We start from the raw sequence: 20,162 nt of genomic DNA, 5'->3' as shown, positions 1-20,162 counted from the left end.
CAGGGGGCATCATAGGTTTGTTTCATCAGAAAAAAAAGAAGCCCATTTGGATTATTGTCAGGGTCCTCAGGCTTTGGTTTTCAAAGAGAAGAAGTTTCTACTAATTGACAGTGACATTTTAAAGCTTTTAGAAATTGCATAATCAGATAGAACATGCATTTTGGGTGGAGCATTAGGATTTACATAAAGTTTTTACCAGTAACAAGTTCCTGTGGGGTAGAGAGAGATAGCCAGCTGTACAATGATCATTCTGCAGAGTGGTTCATACAAGTTTGAGTCTCAGGTCAATGAATAACGTTGCTATCGGTCAAATCTGTGGGCTTTAAGAGTCAACAGCTAAATGTCAAGTGTAGCCGTCACAGGAAAACCTTTGCCCCACAGTTACAAATAAGCAATTTACCTCTAAAACACCATGCAAGTGTATCTATACTCGTGCATTCTTGGACACTCCTAAAGTTCGGCTAAAACACAGAAGATTTAAGTCTATGTTCTGTCACCTTCTCTGTTCAACAGATCAGCTGCTTTTTGGCTCTTGATACTATTTGGATACATCATGCATTTATCATTTCAGGCTAATATTCTTTGTTTAGGCAGTTATAAATCCCAGATTGGCAAGCCTTGCATGAAATTATTGTTGTTTTTTGGCAAGAACACAGTCAATTTTTGCATTCTGTGGAACTCATTTTCTCCACTTCTTTCCTTGTCTTCTTTCTCATCTGTTTTTTTATCAGCTGTACGGGCGGACCGCATGCGAGGTGGTCGCAACAAGTTCGGCCCTATGTACAAACGTGACCGAGCCCTCAAGCAGCAAAAGAAGGCACTTATCCGAGCAAATGGCCTGAAGATCGAGGCAATGAGCCAGGTGATGCAAGCTGTACCCACTGACCTCACTATATCCTCAGCAATCCAGAACATCCACTCAGCAGCCTCCAAGGGTCTCCCACTGAGCCACCATGCTGGCCATCACACCAGTCACCACCACCATCACCACCACCACCATCATGCCACTGCTCTACCCCCTACAGACTACGACCGCAGTCCGTTTGTCACTTCACCAGTCAGTATGGCAATGCCTCCTCATGCTGGTAGTCTGCAAGGCTACCAGGCAGCTTATGGACACTTCCAGAGCACACGCACCATCAAGTCTGAGTACCCAGACCCATACACCAGCTCTCCAGAGTCCATCATGGGCTATGCTTATGTCGATGCCTACCAGTCAGGTTCGCCACCAAGCTTTCCCCACCTGATTGTTGAGCTACTAAAGTGTGAGCCAGATGAGCCACAGGTTCAGGCAAAGATCCTGGCCTATCTACAGCAGGAGCAAGCAAGCCGGGGCAAACACGAGAAGCTCAACACCTTTGGTCTCATGTGCAAAATGGCTGACCAAACCCTCTTCTCCATCGTGGAGTGGGCACGCAGCAGCATTTTCTTCCGTGAACTGAAGGTAAGTATCCATGATTTACTTCCATCAGACTTGTGATTGTGGAGGTCTGCCCATTGCCTGCAGTGCTGTCTAACTGCCTGATCAAAATTAAACTGCTAGCTGTTTTTAGCAGCTAAATGAGTTTTGCTGCGGGCTTTAAAAACTTTGAATTTCAGCTTCAGGCTCATTTCATGTTATCTGAGAGTTTTGCGCCAACTCAATGCTATACACTTGAAATATACATTGAGTTTAATTGACTTTTTGAAAGTATTCTAAAAAAAAAGTTTAAATGATCTGTTACATCTCTTCAAATTTCCTTTATATTTGCCATTTAAACAGCTTTATAATACGTATGTTGCCAGATTGTTTTTAGAAAGTTTCAACTTTAAATATTTGACATACTAGATTACTCATTTTAACTCCAATTCTCAGAGCTGGTTTATAACCTTGTTTCAAATTGGTCACAATGGAGTGAGTAAAAAAAAAAAACACTTTCTTTGGGAAAAGACGGGAAAATCTCACTTTTTACAATAACTTTAAAATAATAAAATAAGCAACATCAACATTGTGTTCTTTGTATTTATCACTATCCTGCAAAACCTCACTGTAAAACCCTACACCAATTCATCACAGAGCCAAGGGATAGTTTGTGGTGTATCTTTACTTGTAGCTTTATTTTCTCTGAATGAAGGTTAGTGTTCAGAGTGACATCAAAAGCATGAGATTAATCTGCATTCACCTATTTCCTTCCTCTTGTCTGATTCTGTTTTCCTGTCTTTTTTTTCATACTTTGTTGCCAAAGGCTCAGCTGCATATTCATGCGCCTGTTGCAACACCCTCTCCAAATATTTAATCTAATTTTGTTTTCAAAGGAGGAAATAACAAAATGAAAAAAATATGTCATAATAAAAACTGAGCCAATTACAACACAGATAAGAGTCCTTGAAAAACACATGTTGACATTTAGCACGCACCATGTCCTGCTATTGACATTATTGAGATTAGTATTTGCATTAGCCATAAATGCACATTACACACACAGATGAAGACACACACACACACATACACACACACACACACACACACACACACAATCACAATAGCTGACTGAAGGGTGTGGCCACAGTTAATAATTGTGTGGGGTTTGCCTATTAACTTTGAATGATCATTTCTGCACCTTTGTAAAGCCTCTCTATTTCTCACACCCTCCTCCTAATTCAATTATCTCACCCACTAGTGTTTGTCACTCCCTGATTTGCTGCTGAATGAGCTTTCATTATGTTTCCCTAATGACTACCCATATTACTCTAGTAATTGAGCAGAGTGGCTGTTGCAAAGGTACAAAATGACCTGTGCTTGATGCCGGAAAAATATTCCCTTGTTGCACTGGCCTCAGTCATGTCTGCATACAGCGGGAAGGTATTTTACTCAAGTGAGAGAGATAATTGAACTGGCCCCGCTTCCCCCTTTTTTAAGCGTCATCCAGAGCATGAGGGGTTTCGATAAATAATGGGCTAGCTGTAGCTGTGGCAGATTTTCCCACACACTCGACAGTCTTCTCTTGCTTGCTTGTTTCTCATTATACAAGGACTGCTGAGCAAAGATTATGGTTGGAGATAGGGAGAATGTACAAAGTATGAGCCTCCACATTCATCAGCTCTACTGTATGTTTGCAGCTAATAACGAATATGATTTTAAATGCAAATTAAAGATATGTATTTTTTTATATTTATCAATAAATCCTCAAAATAGTTCTTTTAAAGGCTGACTTGTGAAAATGATTGTACAATGTCGTGTGTGTGTGTGTGTGTGTGTGTGTGTGTGTGTGTGTGTGTGTAAATGTGTTGATAATCTGTTTTACTGCAAGCTTTTATTAGTTTGCCATCAGGCAGTGTAACACCAAATTATGTAAAAAATACCACCCGTGGCCTTTGCCCTTTTCACTTTATCTCTGTGAATATATGTCTGTGGGCTTTTGTGGATTTTTTTTTGTGTATATTTTCTCATACTGTACAAACAACTACACACATGCAGCTCAAGTACTAAAAACATTTACAGTGTCAGAAGTTTAATGTCCATAGATGCTTAAATAAATGGGGACTGTCGCGCTGTTTTTATATATGAAGTTGTGATTTTGAATCCCTCTGACCTCTGGCATGTCTCCCTAATGCTGATCTGATGATTAGATGTGAGGTCGAGCCGAGGGCCAGAGAGACAGGAAGCAGAGTTGATTTAAAAGTTTGTTACAAGAGTTGTGTGCCCCTGTAGGAAGTTATAAATACACTTTTAACTTACACACACTCAATACACACACATACCCACCTTAAGACACAGACACCACTCACACACAACCCCTCTCACTATTATTAGCTCTGTAAGAACAAAAGAATTTCTCTCGTAATAGAGCCAAGCTGGGAGGGTGTGTGCAAGGCATCTGCCAAAAAAAGCGTATAAAGATTTAGTTTCCATAAGCTGGCTTCGGTCACTGGACTAATAAATATTTTGCCATTAGGAGAACCTTCTAAAGAGTACTCCCTATTCTTTTCCAGTGTGGCATGCTACCTCTCTTTCTTCTCCTCTTTACTTTTGGGAATGAGGCATGACGTGAGGGATATTTATTTCTAACACCTTGGATCTGAGAAGTTTGAGCTGGCGCTCCATGCCAACTCTACTTGTGTTTTGATTGGTTTAACACATCAACAGTGAGAATGAGGCGAGTCTGGTGTACTGGTTTTGAAATCACAGTCATGATGGGGGAAGTTTTGGCAGGGCTGAGGCCATGATCACTTGTGGTTACTTTACAGAATTTTAAGTGAGCTGAAGACAGGTGCATGTATGCATGTGTATGTTGTGCAGAGTCTGTCGCTAGAATTTGATCATGTATGTTGACATAATAATGATATCAAAGATGAGGCTATAGGCTTTATATATAAATGTGTATTCTGATATTTTATTTCTTAAAAACCTAGCTGCTACATAACCTTGAGCTTTGGCTGAACTTGCTGTTGCTGCCACTATAATGTCCTCCACAGAGACTGCAGGAGTGTTTTGGTCTGCTGTTTGATGGCTATTCTTTACTTCATTGCTAAAAAATGTACATTTAGCAGATGGTTGATTTTGATCGGATTTTGTATGTGAGCTGGGATTAATATATATTATTATAGAAATGGATAAGGCTCTATTTTCTAAATAGAAACAGGTATATATGCCTAAGTTCCAATTTGTGAATGTGTTTTCTGATTTGTATGATGAACTCCAAACCATAAAACAAATACCTTTGCCAATGAGCATATGTCATTTACCAAGTGTATTGTATTGTATAAATGTCTTAGTAATATTTGTTGGTAGGACGGAGGTGGTATCTTAGTGAATCCTGTCTTGCCATTAACCTCTTTGCTCACCTTATCCTGAGCATCAGTAATGTATGTTTAAAAAGAAACCAACCAATAGCTACTTTAAGATTTAAGACCTACTGACATATGCAGACATGGTTAAAAAAATGCAACGCTGTGTACAAGCATGTAGCGTTTCTTCCTGGTCTTCTCTAGGCTTCAAAATCATAATTGTCTGGATTTTATATAACACAAAACTGTTTTGCATAGTCAAAAATGGAAAAGTAAGTATTTTAATTCTCAAAAAATATTACAAGCCAAATGTTTCTTGTAAATTGTACTATATTTACTTTTTTATCCATATATGGATAGTGATGCTGCCACAAAATCTCATGTAAGAAAAACAAGTTTATGTTTAATTTAAATCATTGTCTAATTTTGACCTCAATAATTTAGTGTCAGTAAATGTTGTACTATATATATATATATATATATATATATATATATATATATATATATATATATATATATATATATATATATATATATATACACACTACTACTACTACTACTACTACTACTAGTAATAATAATAATAATAATAATAATAATAAAATGATGATAATAATAATAATAGTAATAATAAATGGTTACTAGTTTTTTTTTCAGTTAAATGAATAAAAAAAAATGTTTTATAGTGTTCAAAATACTGAATAAATAAAGCTGCAGTGAAGATACAATATTCTAAAAATAAATTTGATATTTTTAAAGAAATAATTGACTCTTTAAATGTCTTGCTTAAAACCAAGGTATATGGCCATCTTAAAAACATATCTGTTAATGTTCTGTTTGCATCATGTGTGTCCTTTGCGTGTGTGTGTGTGATGGTGACTCATTGTGGCTGAACCACTGCTACTCTCCTCCATTGTTTCATTGTGGGGATGGTTAAACCGACTCCCACCACAAACACAATGGAAAGGAAAATTTACTATGGTGATTGGAACTATTGATGATTCATGTGTTTATATCTTACCTTCCTAACTACACTCCCTTTTCACCAAAGCACCCCCACCCTCTTTCCTCTCTACACCCTTTGATTAAAAAGGATGTGTGTTAGGTGTTGAGACAGCAAGCACTTTGTTTGCCTTGTCAGCACACAACAAATATATATTAAAATGGAAAACAAGCTCAGAGGACATTGTTGGTGAACAGGTTTGAAGTTTAGCTATAACACAGTAAAGACGAAAAACACTATTGGACATTACACTGTCATGTAATGAATCACTTTTGAAATTTATTAATACTTTGTTTTCTGAAAAGATTTTCTAAAGATGCCTTATGTAACTTTCCATCTATAAAACATTTAAGTCCTTTTCTGAAGCTGTCACTGTCCAGAAGCATCTCCAAGCTATGAAACCGACCTACACAGCTTTTTCATCTGGGAAGCTGCGTGACATTGCAGCTGAGTTTTGCTTTACATGCTGCGTCACACGCTAACAAACAGATACAAATCGGCAGGCTGTTTTTTAACGTAGACCGTGGCTGATTTTGCTAAGAAACAAACAAAAAAACATTATTGGAAGAAGAGAGGGAAAGAAAGACGAAGAAGAGTTAAGACAAATCAGAATAAATTTTGAGAGACGTCACAGTGCAGGTTGAATGCAAGACAGAGGCCAAATTTGCTGCAGATAGAGGTGCATTAGTAAAATTTCAAAAGTTCTATGGTACATCTTTAAATACATGTCTCGCTGTCGAATTTCCTTAAACATTACCTTTATAATTACATACATTTTGTATCTCCTCTTCACAATGCTCACGATCGCCGTGGGTGCAGAATTAGGGACAATCAGGACATGCATGTCCAGTGTCCATTAACTCCAGAGTTGTTCCTACTATTTTCCATCGCACAAACAGCTCAGAGATGTGTACCCTCAATCGGCAACACTGATGCTTTACTGTGGGCTGCTAATAAATTTCAACTGATATAATTTATAGCCCTACATTCATTTTATACGTATACACTATAATATTTCTAGATACAGTGATAATGAATACATAATGTCTTGGCTATACTGTGGTGTTTGTTGCATATTTATATCTTAATTTATCCTCTTCCCGTGGTGGAAATTACAAATAAACAATAAAGAATCCTTTTTTGAAAAATCTCTGAATGCAGGAAAATTTATTAGAGTCTAAGTTATACCAGGAACCAGTCTCAGTTATGACAATCCCTACAGTGGTTTTTGTGTAAAATCGCTAACATACAAACAAATAAACAGACAGACATATACTGGCAAAAATATAATGTCCACCACCTCCTTGGCGAGGATGGGGGTTGTGCTTGTGTCTTTCTTTTTGTCTCTGTTTTGCTCAGCTCTGCATGTAGTGAGAATGGCAAAAGCAGAACTGACGGCCATTATGGTGAGGAGGAACTGTATTAGAAGTCTTGTTCCCTGGGAAAGCTCCCAGCTGAGATGGGACAGCCATATTGGATAAACAGATGGCAAGGGAGAGGAAGAGACAGGCGAGGAGAACAGAGGTGAAACAAAGAGGGGAGATGAGAGAAGAGATGAGCAAAGGAGGAATGTAAAGAGAGAAGGGGGAAAAGGGGAAAGAAAGAAGCCGAAAAAACCTAAAAGAGAGGTGATGGACCATTGTTGCAGACAAGTGATCCCCAAAGTCGCTCTTGTTTCATTTGCTCTCACTTTTCAGTTTGCAATATCTTAGAAGTAGAAATCTAAAATAAATTGATGGCTGTGTCTTACTCAAGGTGGATTTAATATAAATACTGATGAGCAATAAGGATAAGCAATGACTTAGGACATTTAATTTTATTCCTGATCAGCATTTATAAATTTATGATCACAGGAATGGCATCTGAAATTCAGTTTTTTATGAAGGAAAGACCACAAACAATATTTTAATAAAAATAATAGTTTCTCGTAACTATACAGCAAATTTAATCAGAGTCTAATCCTTATGAATACAGCACATTTAATGCAGTTAGAACAGTGAGTAATTCCAGCATTCAGACTTCTCCAGTCAAATTGATAGCCAAGTTTTGTTTTGGGTTTTTTTTTAACTCCAGCTTATTTTCAACCATGACTTAATTAATTTAGTTGAGGTCTTAAACTCTCTTGAATATAGCAGAAATTTAGAAGCACATCATATGGCAAATTTCCTGAGTGGAAAAAGAGGGGGCTAATGTTGACATCTCATAGCTGAATGTTTTTATTTTTACTTATAGATTTACCTGAGTGAATAATGTAAGGTCCTCCAATGCATCCAACTCTGCCTTGCTGCATAATTTTAGCCAATGCTTATCTCTATCTACATCTATAAATATTACATGAATTTACTTTAGTGAAATTATACTTCCACCACCCACCAGGGCAGTTCAGACTGGAGGCTCTTTTTCCACTTTCTACACACACAGACACGTATTTCAAGACTGATTGAGAAGCAGTTTGTTATTAAAAGTGTCTGTGAATGTTTATGTGTGTGTGTGTGTGTGTGTGTGTGCTGCAAAAAATGGGTGTACTGACTCTGTTCTTCAGTGATCGGTGATTGCGCCTGTTTTTTTCCCCTTCACACCCCATAACTGAGTGGAAATTAATAAGTCGTTTTAGGCGTGATCTGTGAACCCTTGGAAGTGGTATACCTATATCACCCCACCATGTCTGCACACCCGCGGTACACACACACAGTCACAAACACAGTTTTGGAGCCTCAGACTGCAATGTCTGTTTTGTTACAGAGGTCAGCAGTCCCCCCCCCCCGCAACTATCTCCCCTCCCGACACCTCAATCCTGATAAACTGCAAGCGTGATGGGGTTGGCGGCCACACGCAGTTGGCAGAGATTTGTAACTATGTCCCTGGTCCATTACATTTGAATTATTCTGCAGGTTGTGCTGCAGCCCCCTGTGCACACTCACACTCCATAACTTGTTTTCCTCGGAACTGATGAAAAGAATGGGGTAGAATGGGGCATGAAAAGAAAGAAGGATTAAGAAAGTATTAGGAGGGTTAAAAGAGACAAGAGAGATGGAGTTCAAATGAGTCACAAGAAGACAGATAGAGATGTACGGTAGCAAAGACTGTGACATGGGATTGAAACTGAGAAGAAGAGAGAGGATGAAAGACAGGGAGAATGATTTAGTGAGGGGAAGCTTGGTGACCATGAGAGAAAACAGAGGACAAATTCACATATGGGGTAAGAGTCAGAGATATACTGAATGAAGACAGAGACAGAAAGATGAGTTGACCAATGAAGAGAAAGAGAAACAGAGACTGAGACAGAATATGAGGGGATTACGAAGAACAGTCAGAGAAGGACAGAAACAGGGGAATTAGCAGGGGTAAATGGAAAGATGAACAAGGGACCATGACAGGCAATGACCAAGGGCAAGAGGAGGAGGTGGAGGAGGAGAGGGGGCATAATGAAGGACAACAAGGGAGGGTGAAAAGAGGACCACTAGGTTGAGGAGGTAAGGTGGGGGTGTAAGGGGGGAACAGGTGGAAGGTTAATGGGCCTGGAGCGGATCCACTAGACGCTCTTGGGCTTGATATATGGACCCAGGGCCCGGCGCGGGGCGTAAGTTTTCAAAGATATATTATTTCATTTGAGGAGCAGCACCATTCTAGCTGACAATCCCACCCCCCACCATTGCCGCCCATCTTTACTCCCCCCCCCCCCCCCCCCACACACCTTCCACAAGCACCCCCACAGCCCAGCATTTGTCCAGTGATAGATGACAACCCCCACCACCCCTAGCTGCAACTCAAACACACAACCACAAATATACATAGAGGATTGACCCCCCCCCGCCCCCCCCCCCAAAGAAAAAAAAAAAAAAAGGAAGAACACACCTACTGTTCATCTGTAGACTGTTATTTTGTAGCTAGATACCAAAACAAATTCTTCACTTATCATAGCATTTTGTCTGTGTATATCTGTCTATTATACGTGCCTTTCTTTCTGTCTTTTGAAACTCCGTCCTCCCTAATGTGAGTCTCCCAGGCTGCAGGCTGGTCTTCTGGCTGGCTGTGGGTTTTTTAGGTTGCTATTTTAGTGGTAACAATATCTGTTTGATCGGTAGCACTGGGTCAGAGCAAGAGTTGAGGGGATACTTACGGAAAGGGTGGTTCACAAAGGCCTCTTTTCATTCATGAATTATTGACCGTCACACAAGGCATCACTCTCTTTTTCATAAATACTGTAAAAAAGCCCTTCAGATTTTTTTTCTTTTTCAACCAATACTCATGCAATATGGGAAAAGTCTGATATTTGGATCAATTTTGAGGACACTATATGGCCAGTAAAAAGGAAATGTTAATCAGACATAACTGAGGCAATTCTGTACCCAGAAGGCCTCAGGTTAGCTCCCCTAAATGTGTACCTTGAGTGAAACATCCCTGAGAAAGCTACTGAAAATCAGCATTCCCAGTGATGCTATAAATGAATCATGCCTGTGCATGTACAATTCTTTATAAATTAAAAAAAAAATGTGCTTGAAGCTCTTGTGGTGTAATATTATTTTCTTCACATTTTGTTTTTTGGCAAAGTCAAACTGACATGGGGGAAATAAGATTTTCCGATCCTCGCCTCCCCTGACAGTTGTAGATGAAGCATTACATATGCAGCCATTCCACATACTGAAAAGGTCCTGCAGGTCCAACCCCAGGGGATGACAGGAGGCCGGAAGGAAGAACAGGAAACTTGTTAAAAGAGAAGATTTAAGGTCGCCTATCCCAGGGGAGCGGCAGCTTTAAGGAGACGACAGGGGTTAGGAGATTTTAGCATGCACAAAGTCTGCTCATCTACTTGTTGCTTTGATGAGGGATGAAAGGCTGTCATGAAGTTCAAGTTTACAGAGCAAATGATAGACTCAACTGTCCTCAACATTTCCTCTGTTTCATACTCCTGCTCGCTCTCTCTCAAGGAATTCTGGCTTGCATTTTATTCACAGTAGCTGAAAATGCTACCTGGCACACGAGAACACTGGCAGACCACTGAAAAGACAGACAGCTGTTAAGTCATGGACATTACTGGATCAAATCCCTGCACTGTCCCACCAAACCAAAGAAATACATTTGTTTTTCAGCTCTTGTGTGTTTCTGCTTTTTGTAATCATCATCCCTGTGTAAGCCCTTGCTGATCTAGTCTCAATGAAAAGAAAAGATCCCCCTCCCCCACCTCCTTTCTACTTTTTCATTTTCAACCAAGTTAACACAGTTTGATTCACATTTGTGAGCACTTTGAGCTTTCGGCAGGAGAAAGAGCAGGTTGTGTTTAAGTCTTGTTTGAGGATGATCAGGGTAAAAGCCTTTTTTATTGGCAGGTCATGCTGCTTGTTAAGACAATGACACAGGTGACTAGACTGTGCTGTTCGCCTCAGTGGGCCTCAAAGTAACAGAGTTGTTCTTTCACAAGTTCCAAACAGTCAGTAAAATCAGCGAGGAGGGAGACAGAGGGACTGAAAGGAAAGGAAGTGGGAAGGAAAGACTAAGAAATTGGGTAAACAAAGTGGATATGAGGACTTGATTTAGTTGGCTGGGCTGCTAACAAATCAACTCAACAGCATGCAAACACTACACACTGCAACAAAGTACAAAGCAGCTTTCTCTTGCCCTTATAGAATTGAGCAATGTTAAATTTATATTACTGGATATTTTCACTCTATTAATGCCTCCTTTCAGAAACTATACAAACAAAAAATACAACAAATCATAGAGGAAAAAAACATCAGTATCTGCAGACATAGCCTACTGGTAGGCTGAAGGAGCCAATATGTTGTCAAGCAAGTAGCAAGCATACAGACAGAAGCCCTGGCATTTGCTTTTAAACTGTTCCTAGGTATATGTTTCCTAGAGGTCAGAGGTGTGAGGTGTGGCTGCTGCAGGCTTATGCTGACCCTCAACCTCCAAACTAAATCCACCATGCAAAACTATGCAAACATGTCAGTTCATTTGTCTTCCTCTTTGGGGTCTGCCTAATTTGTGTGTTTTCAGTAGAAGGATAATAAACAATAAATAAATAAATAATGTAACACCAACATCTCATCGACCAACAATTATCAGAATATATCAACTTGTGTCATTCATACATGTAGTCAAAATCTTTTTTTGGTCGTTTTTTTTAGGATGACATATAAAACAATATTTTGAGCACAACTATTGAATTTGATCTTTCACAGTGAAGTAAGGAAAGGACTCATCAACGTGTCCTTAGGGTTACTGAATGGGAAACAGGAAAAGACTTTGTTTACCAGTTTCCATAGAAGACAACACTTACAACAGCTTACTGACTATAAAAAAAAAAGAAAACCCCAAAGTGCTTCTCGCTTCTGATGTTTCCATCTTGCAGGCCTTCAATTATCTGCAAGTAATACAGCCTGCCTAGAGGTTGTGCTGTGTGTCTGCTGCTTTCGTCACCAGGCTGTTAACAGTTGTCTCCCGATGTCTATTTTTGATGCTTATTTACAGCTTTTCTATTCTGGACAGGGAGTGGGGAAGCTTTGTGAGGGAGAGGGCGGGTCAGGGGTCCATGAGACAATAGACAAGACAGTGGTGGAGCAGAGTCGACAGCTTGCCGGCTAGTTTTACACTTAAAGAGTTGAGGGGTATTTATATTCATCTGGTAAGGCGGGTGATTGAATTTGCACACTGTTGACTGATGCATGCAGTTCATAAGTGTAACACTAGACATTGTGGTTGTGTTGTGACGATGGGTGAGAAATTTCATTGGGGCCGCACCGAACAGCAACCGAGCCAAGAAAACGGCTTTCGCTCTGTCGACAAAGTAGGACAAAGACACCTGTTCCATATTCCTACTTTAGGCATTTCTTTATTTGCTGGTTTTAATTTGACTTTTTATGGCTCTTATGTGTTTCACACTAGACCAAGACTTTTTATTGCTCTCACGCCATTCCCCTTTCCTCACCTCTCAGTCTGTCTGTCTATTTCTCCATTCCTTCCCAAATACCATAATGCCATAACTGCAAATTTGGCAAGAGAAAAATTATTCCATACATGTGAAGTAAAGGCATGGCACTAATAATAGCCATTGCAGGCCTGCTTTCATTTAGGATTACACCCTCTCAGCGGGGGATAAAAGAAGGCTTTTCAAGCAAGCTGAAACAATGACGAGCAATAAACCAAAAATGCTGAAAGGGGACTTGCTGAGAAAGGTGCCGACAACACCATTAAACCACTAGAAATGAACCAGGGATGCTGAACATAAACCAAGAAAGAAAAGGATTTCAGGTGGCAAACCACAGTCCCACCTTCCCAAAGGCCAAGGTTTTGTGCACCACATGTTGCACAGCACTTCACATCAGAAGAAGTAGCAGCACCTCTAAGCCTGCAGCGAATGTTGCCGAATCCAGATGCATTCGTGGCAGTTTCTGTCAGACAAGACCTGGAGATGCACTTCAGGGAGAAGCAGGGCCCCATCTGTTCTGCGGCATTACGGTTTTGATGCCTCATCTTTCTTGTAGTTGGATGGTTTGCATATCACAAGAGCTCTGGAAATGCTCAATTAAGTAATTCAGATATTTAATTTGTGCATGTAGGGCTGTGATCTCAGTGATCTCTCGAGCTGTGCCGCATTAGATGAATTCACAGCTGTTTGCTCTAAGATCCACCATGATATTCCCGCCACCACTACCCCCAGCCCCCCCCAGCCCCCCCACCCCAAAGGAAAAACAAAGAACAGCTATCCCAGCACGTCAAATGCTAATGGGGATATGTGTCTTCTATCCTCTCAGACAGAAAGCATCACAGAGCCAGTCTCTGCATTTTAAAACAGCTTTACTCTTTTCTGTTGTGTTAAGGTATATTGCTTGTGTGTGGCTGTGGGTAAGTGTGTGTGTGTGTGTGTGTGTGCGAAATAGACTTAAGAAGGAGTATCTTACTATTCTGAATAATACAAAAGGGTGGACCCTTGAGCATCTTGTCCGCTTTGTGCCTTCCATTTTTTCTCTTATCATCATCTTAATTTCCAATGTCTGACACTGGAATCATATTCTTTCCAACACTCATGGAGATTAATTAAACATGTTGAAACACAAAGGTAACATAGATGTAAGGATGTAAATACTTTTCCTCACTTATATCTGACAGTCATGGTGATTCAGCTTATCTGTATGGAAATACTTCTTTGTTTTATCAAAACACAAAGATAAGCATGCACACATGGACATCTGTATAATGTGTCCCTTCCACCGCTACCTTTCACACTCTGCACCCAAATACCAAGTCATAAATCGCAGCATTAGCTCAAATAATGATTGCACTGTGCAGAAATCGAATGACTGAGGCTTAATGCCTCAGAATTGCCTGGTAGATTAAGTTCTGAGTGTGTGCTTGTGTGTGCTGGAGGGAATTTGTGGAGGAGGTGGGGGGGGCTGTGATGGATCAATAGGATTCTATGATCACAACGTCCTAGCCAGGAGCCTCATAGTCAGTCTGCTAAAGCAGAGCTACTTTACATTTGGATGGTATACATTTGATCTTTTGATGGAGGAGGAAGGTCTGTAGGAGGCCAGAGTGACAATGGAGGGGGGGGGCGGGTGGAGTTGGGGGGGGGGGGGGGGCAACTTGTGTGTATGCAAGTATGAATGTTATGGCCAAGGATTTCTGTGTCTGTGTAAGTATGCTGGTCCCAACGTGATTGCATGTAAGTATGTGTGTGTGTGTGTGTGTGTGTGTGTGTTTGAGTGAAAGAGGAAGGGTTACTTTTGGGAGATGCCATTCCCTCTGCTGCATGTGTATTAGCAGTCTAATGTTCATGTGAATAATTGATTAGGGCCTCTCTGTGTTTTTGATAATTAGTTGATAGCTTCTTAGCTCTAAGCCCTAAGATTTCATTTGTCTGTATGTGTATGTAGGTGTGTGTATGTGTGTGTGTGTGGTGGGGGTTATCTACTTACAGAAACAATAGTTTAAAAAAAAAGAAAAGAAAAAGGGAAAAATGTTGTTGCCTCTAAGCCATACAGTTATGGATTAACTTTCTAAAGAAATTAGACAACAGTACATACATGTCTTTCTCATAACCTACTTTTTTTGGTTTTGTGGTTGGATGTTTTTTTTGTTTTTTTTTCCTATGCGGGTGTTTCACATGTTTTAAGTTAGCAAAGTTAAAATCAGTTCACCTTTTTCAAAGCAACACCTTTTTCAAACCAACTATTGCAGGAAGCTGTGAGACATTACACAGTATTGTTTAAAGTATTTCTAAATTTGTCTTGTGACAGAAAATATACTTCATTTGTGAGTTACAGTTTGGATAGTTGTAACAACTGCTTATTATGTAATTTAGGTGATTTTTGGTCTGAGAAAGCTTACTGATAAGTTTTAGAATGGTGTAAAAGGAGAGGAAAAGTTGAGCTATTTTAACAAAACCAAGCTGTTTATTATGAATTTTACAAATGCACACTGCAAATCTGTTTTATTTCGTATTTGGACTAAGCTACCAACATTGTCCAATCCTTAAATACTCAGCTGCATCATGGAGCTAAAATTTCACACCATCTCTAAAAATCCTGACTAGAAAAACAAATTAAAAACTGAATGTAAACAGTCTAATTGCACCAATCAGTATAAGATGTTTTAAGCAAATATTTCCCAACACATATAGGCTAAGACTGATTTTAACTCCCATCAAAATATTTTTCAAGACTAAAACTTTACTGATATGCCCAATGTCCTAACATTAATCAAATTATCATGCAGCTGTTTAACCTTAGATTAACCTATAATTGAAATTATTTTAATTCTCATGAAACAGTTTGCTGGATACTTGTTTCCTGTGCACCACAAGATAAAGCTTATTGTCCAGCGAGATCTTAATGTTGACCTGCCTTGACCTTTCTCTCTCAGAGTCTAAGTATTTACGCTGTTCCTTCACAAATCTATTAAATTATTTAACAATAGGGGATCTGTTTTTTCTTTCATTTGTCACCCATTTGAATCAACTAAACAGACTTGCAGCAGACAACAATAAACATTGCATATATGAAAAGATCCATTGAAATTCAAGTCTGACCTTGCACTGGTCTGTTCTCCTGCCGTATTGATTTTTCTAGCTTTCATATGCTTATGCATCGAGTAAAAACAGAATAGGAAAGTTTGGGCACGCTTGCTTCATCCTCAAATCCCTGCACTGATATCAGACTGAGAGGAAGGCTTGTTGCTATCATCAGCGTCCTTGAGAAAACAAGACGTTCCTCCCCCCTGCAACACACAGGCCCATGGAGGTACTTTGTTTTTCCTTCCTCATGAATGTAGCGCCATGCATCTATTGGATTCTCACAGATGTGTTTTTGTGTAGCTGTGCATGTGTAGTTATACTGCGGTTACTGTGATGATACAACTTAACCTTATGAGCCATAATCCAAGATGTTTTTTTGTTGTTTTTTTTTACCTCAAAAAGCTGCTACATCAAGTTTCCTCTTGGAGCATCTTTGTTTTATAATTCATTTATCATCTACATATTTGTTAAACACTCACAGCGCACTTGTTTGCTTCAGTATGTGTCAGTTGCACTTCCTTCTGAATTGGGATCATCTGAGATGAGGTCAGTGCAGATCTAGACATCCCTATAAGTCCCACATCTTGTTTCTTCTCAGCTTGAAAAGGCTTGGAGTACAAGCGCCTTGCATGGTGTTTATTAGCAAAAGACCAACCATACTGCCAAATGTATTTTTATTTTCCCTTTCTACAAGAAGTCTGAGACAAAACAACGGATGCCAGGGTTCGTAGACAGATGAAAAACTGTGAACATGGGATAAGAGTGAGACCATGGTCAATCGAATGTGGAGTGTTCTCAGGGTCAAAGGTCAGCCTTCGGAGTCTGTTAATGTGGTCACCGTGGGAACCGATCAATCTCAGTGCTTCGGAAATATTGATCAGATGTGTGCATGCTCACATACACAGAAACACAGCATTCTTTGTGTCACACACTCGTACAATGCAGCTTTTATTCACTCTTTTGAAGTCACTTGTGCTTTCAGCTCAGCATACTGAATATATATATATATATATATATATATGTATATATATATATATATATATATATATATATATATATATATATATATATATATATATATATTCTTTGTTATTATAAAAGAAATACTTCTTACATTCATCATGTGGTATTCATCTGATATTGATCTACATGAAATGAAATTATCACAACAATCAGCTCTGACTACAGAAGCTTTGTAAACTTTTTGAAGTGTTTTAGGCAAACTTACTTACATAAAAATCCATCCATTGTCTTGCTGCTCATGTAAGGTTGGGTTGGGGGGGCAGCTAGTGAAGCAGGGGAGCCCAGAGTTCTCTCTACCTGGCCCCATTTTCAGCTCATGCAGGGGATTCTGATGCATTCACAGGGACGTAAATTGAATGGTAAATAGAGAAATTCTCCTTTTGACTCTTCTCCTTCTTCAGTGATGCACTGTCTGCATCCCTGCACATCCTACACAGTTCTGCCTTTGGCTCCATCTTTCCTTTCTTATTAAAAAGAACCCAAGATACCTAAACTCCTCCACTTGCGGCATTCCCAACTCGGAGAGGGCATTCCATTCTTTTTTTTAATCAAAACCGTGGTTATAGCTTTGGAGGTGCTGAAAGCAGAAACCCAATCCTAGGCCATCAAACCAGATTCCCTCGACACCTCGGCTACACATAGAAGTTATGTCCATAAAAGTTATGAACAAAATCAGTGACAAAGGACAGCCTTGGCACAGTCCAACCTCGGAAACAAATCTGACTAAATGGTGGCAATGTGGAAACAAGTTTTGGAAAAACATGAACAGTCACCAGGCAGCTCAAAACCCCCTTCTCCTCCTCAATTCAAGGTTCAAATGTCCATAAGGAAACTGTCCTACCCTCCTCTCAACCTCTCTTAACTCCTTTAAACAGACTTTATCAGGGAAACTGAGGAGAGTAATCCACCTGTTGTTGGAATACACCCTCTGGTCCCCTTTCTTGAAGAGAGGGTACACCACCTAAATGGCCAGTCCATAGGCACTGTCTCCAATGTTCATGCGTCCTTGCTGGTGGTGTCCATTAGTTTAGGGATTCAGATCAGGAAAATCATTTCCCCAGTCACACCTCTCCAGGTCTCACTGTCATTGTCGACATGAGTCGACAGGGACAACAAGTCCCTGGAAGGAATGTTCTTTAACACACCATCCAAGGTCTCCCAAAAGGGTGGTACTCTGAAGTGCACTTTGGTGCGTAAGCACAAACAAATGGTCAAGACCTGTCCCCTCACCCAATGGCGGATGGAGGATACCCTCTTGTCCACTGTGGGAAACTCCAATATACAGGCAATATCAGGTGGCAATGAATAGAATTAGATTTTTGGAAAACAGAATCGATATCGGCCTTTTTCTTAATTGGATGTTGTCTTTGAACCAAAACATTTAAGCATTGACACATAAGCTCTCAACAAAGTTTGGATCTAGATTTGGATGTTGTCTGCAGTTACACAGATGTACCAGACAACAGACAATTGTTTGAGACATGTTCTAATTTCTGGAAATATTCCAGTGTGGTTTTTGGGTCGAGTGAACAGAAGGAAAGGCATGATGCAAAAAGTACGCTGTAGCACGTCAAGCATGATAGACAAGGCTATGTGCATTATTGATTGCTACATAGTAAATAAAATACTGCACTTGGACTTATCTTCAAAATCAATAAAAGAGTGAAAAGGTTTCAGTATTTGAATGTTTTACTAATTTACAAGTACCAATACAGCAGTGTAAAGGTAGGTTACTCCATTACACGTTAAAAGTCCAAGATGAATTGCACAAAAAAAAAGCAGTGCATGCCATCAGAGCACAACTTGTCATGGTTAATCTGACGAGTATTTACTACTTATTCAAAATAAACTCAGTCCGGTAAAGTTCAGTGGTACTATGGTGGATTTTATTGCTAAAGGAATGGAAAGTGCACAAAAGCTTCAAAAGGAAGCTTTAGAAGCTAGTATAATCAGTAAACTTTTTCACAAATATATTTTTTCTCAAAGTCAGCACCACCTTTCCACAGAAACAAGGCTTGCTGCATCTTGTGTGATATTTCTGAGCTCACAGATGGCCTGTGGCATCTCAATGGCTGCTAAGAGACATAGCAACAGTGTAGAATTTCTGTGTGCATGGTCGGAGATAAACCTACAGGGGCATTCTCCACTACCTGATCTGTTGGATTAGAGATACACGCAACCAACAAACAGGTGCCTGTGACATGAAATGTTGATAAGCATTCATGCAATGATATACATACAGTCACAACCCAGTTGAAAGCTGGACAATGAGGGGGGGACTGACACATGATTTGTAGCTAAAAATAGGGTATATGTTACTTAAAGGGAAATCAGCAAAATTGCAAACTTAACACTAATAAGCTGAGGTGACCAGACTATTGTGTGTTAAAGTGACCTATTTAAGTATTTTTTCAGTTCAGTTTGCAAGCTTTCACATGGTTGTGTGTTCATTAAGTGGGTTTGGCTTAAATCAAGATGACTATTGCTGCATGGAAAGTTCTTTTCCTTTTTTTTTTCTTTTTTTTAAATACAGGTGCAAGATAAAAGTCTTATTTAAATGATTTTTTTTTTTTTTTTTTTTTTTAAAAAGGATATTATCCAGTTGCTTGGTCATTAATAATGAGGTTTTTTTTTTTAACTGTGAGGCAAAATATAAGATAACAGACTTGTTAATGAGTAGCAAACTACAGATTTTGGTTTCTTTATTTCTCAAATTAACTGCAGTCTGACAAACTTAGTTTTACTGAAGCTTGCCGCTCAAGTACATTATCACCAGTATTATCATTCTTCTCTTCAGCATTCAACCCCCCCCCCCCCCCCCCCCCTCCTGCTTGACTTGCAGCGCCACCTGTCACCTGTTCATTTTCCCAGCAGTCTTATCGCCCTGCCAGCCATAGCTGCAGGGTGAGGCCCAAATGAACTGATAAGTAAGAGCTGGTTCAGTTGAAGTGAGAAGAGGGAATACAGTTAGCGTCCCCAGAGTGTAGACTGGGAACACGTTGTAGCATGGACAGCCCTCCTATACCCCCAATGTCCTTTTAAGTCACATACCTGCAGCATGCTCAGGGATTGTGGCTTGTGAAAGCTGTCCTTGTCCAAAATTATGAACAGCAGCAATGAAGAGATATTTGGTGTTTCATTTCCCTGAAAACAAGATGCTGCCTTGACGTGTGGTAAAAACTGAAATGCTCATTTAACAGCAAATTTTACCTCCCCTGAAGTTTGGTCTTTGTTAAAATGATAGGAAGGGCAATAAAGAAATAAAAAAGCTGAAGGCAAGATCATATCTCAGGTTAGGTGGGTTATATGTGTTTCCACAGTTAAGAGTATTAACTACCCCAGGATGTGTGACAC

General features: G+C 39.6%; 1 protein-coding gene across 1 annotated transcript in view; it reads left to right on the top strand.

The window, feature by feature from the left end:
- The window catches only part of nr5a2 (nuclear receptor subfamily 5, group A, member 2), a 67,615-nt gene that overhangs the window by 12,142 nt on the left and 35,311 nt on the right, over window positions 1-20,162 (top strand). The window contains exon 4 of the mRNA XM_079245244.1: window positions 732-1,444. Within this exon, the coding sequence (XP_079101370.1) occupies window positions 732-1,444 (713 nt within the window). The remainder of the gene's footprint in view (window positions 1-731; window positions 1,445-20,162) is intronic.

This window comes from Telmatherina bonti, assembly GCF_933228915.1.
Source record: "Telmatherina bonti genome assembly, chromosome: 8".
In the NCBI taxonomy this organism is placed as follows: Eukaryota; Metazoa; Chordata; class Actinopteri; order Atheriniformes; family Telmatherinidae; genus Telmatherina; species Telmatherina bonti.
Note: the sequence above shows the minus strand (reverse complement) of the source record. Positions and strands in the feature narration are given on the sequence as shown.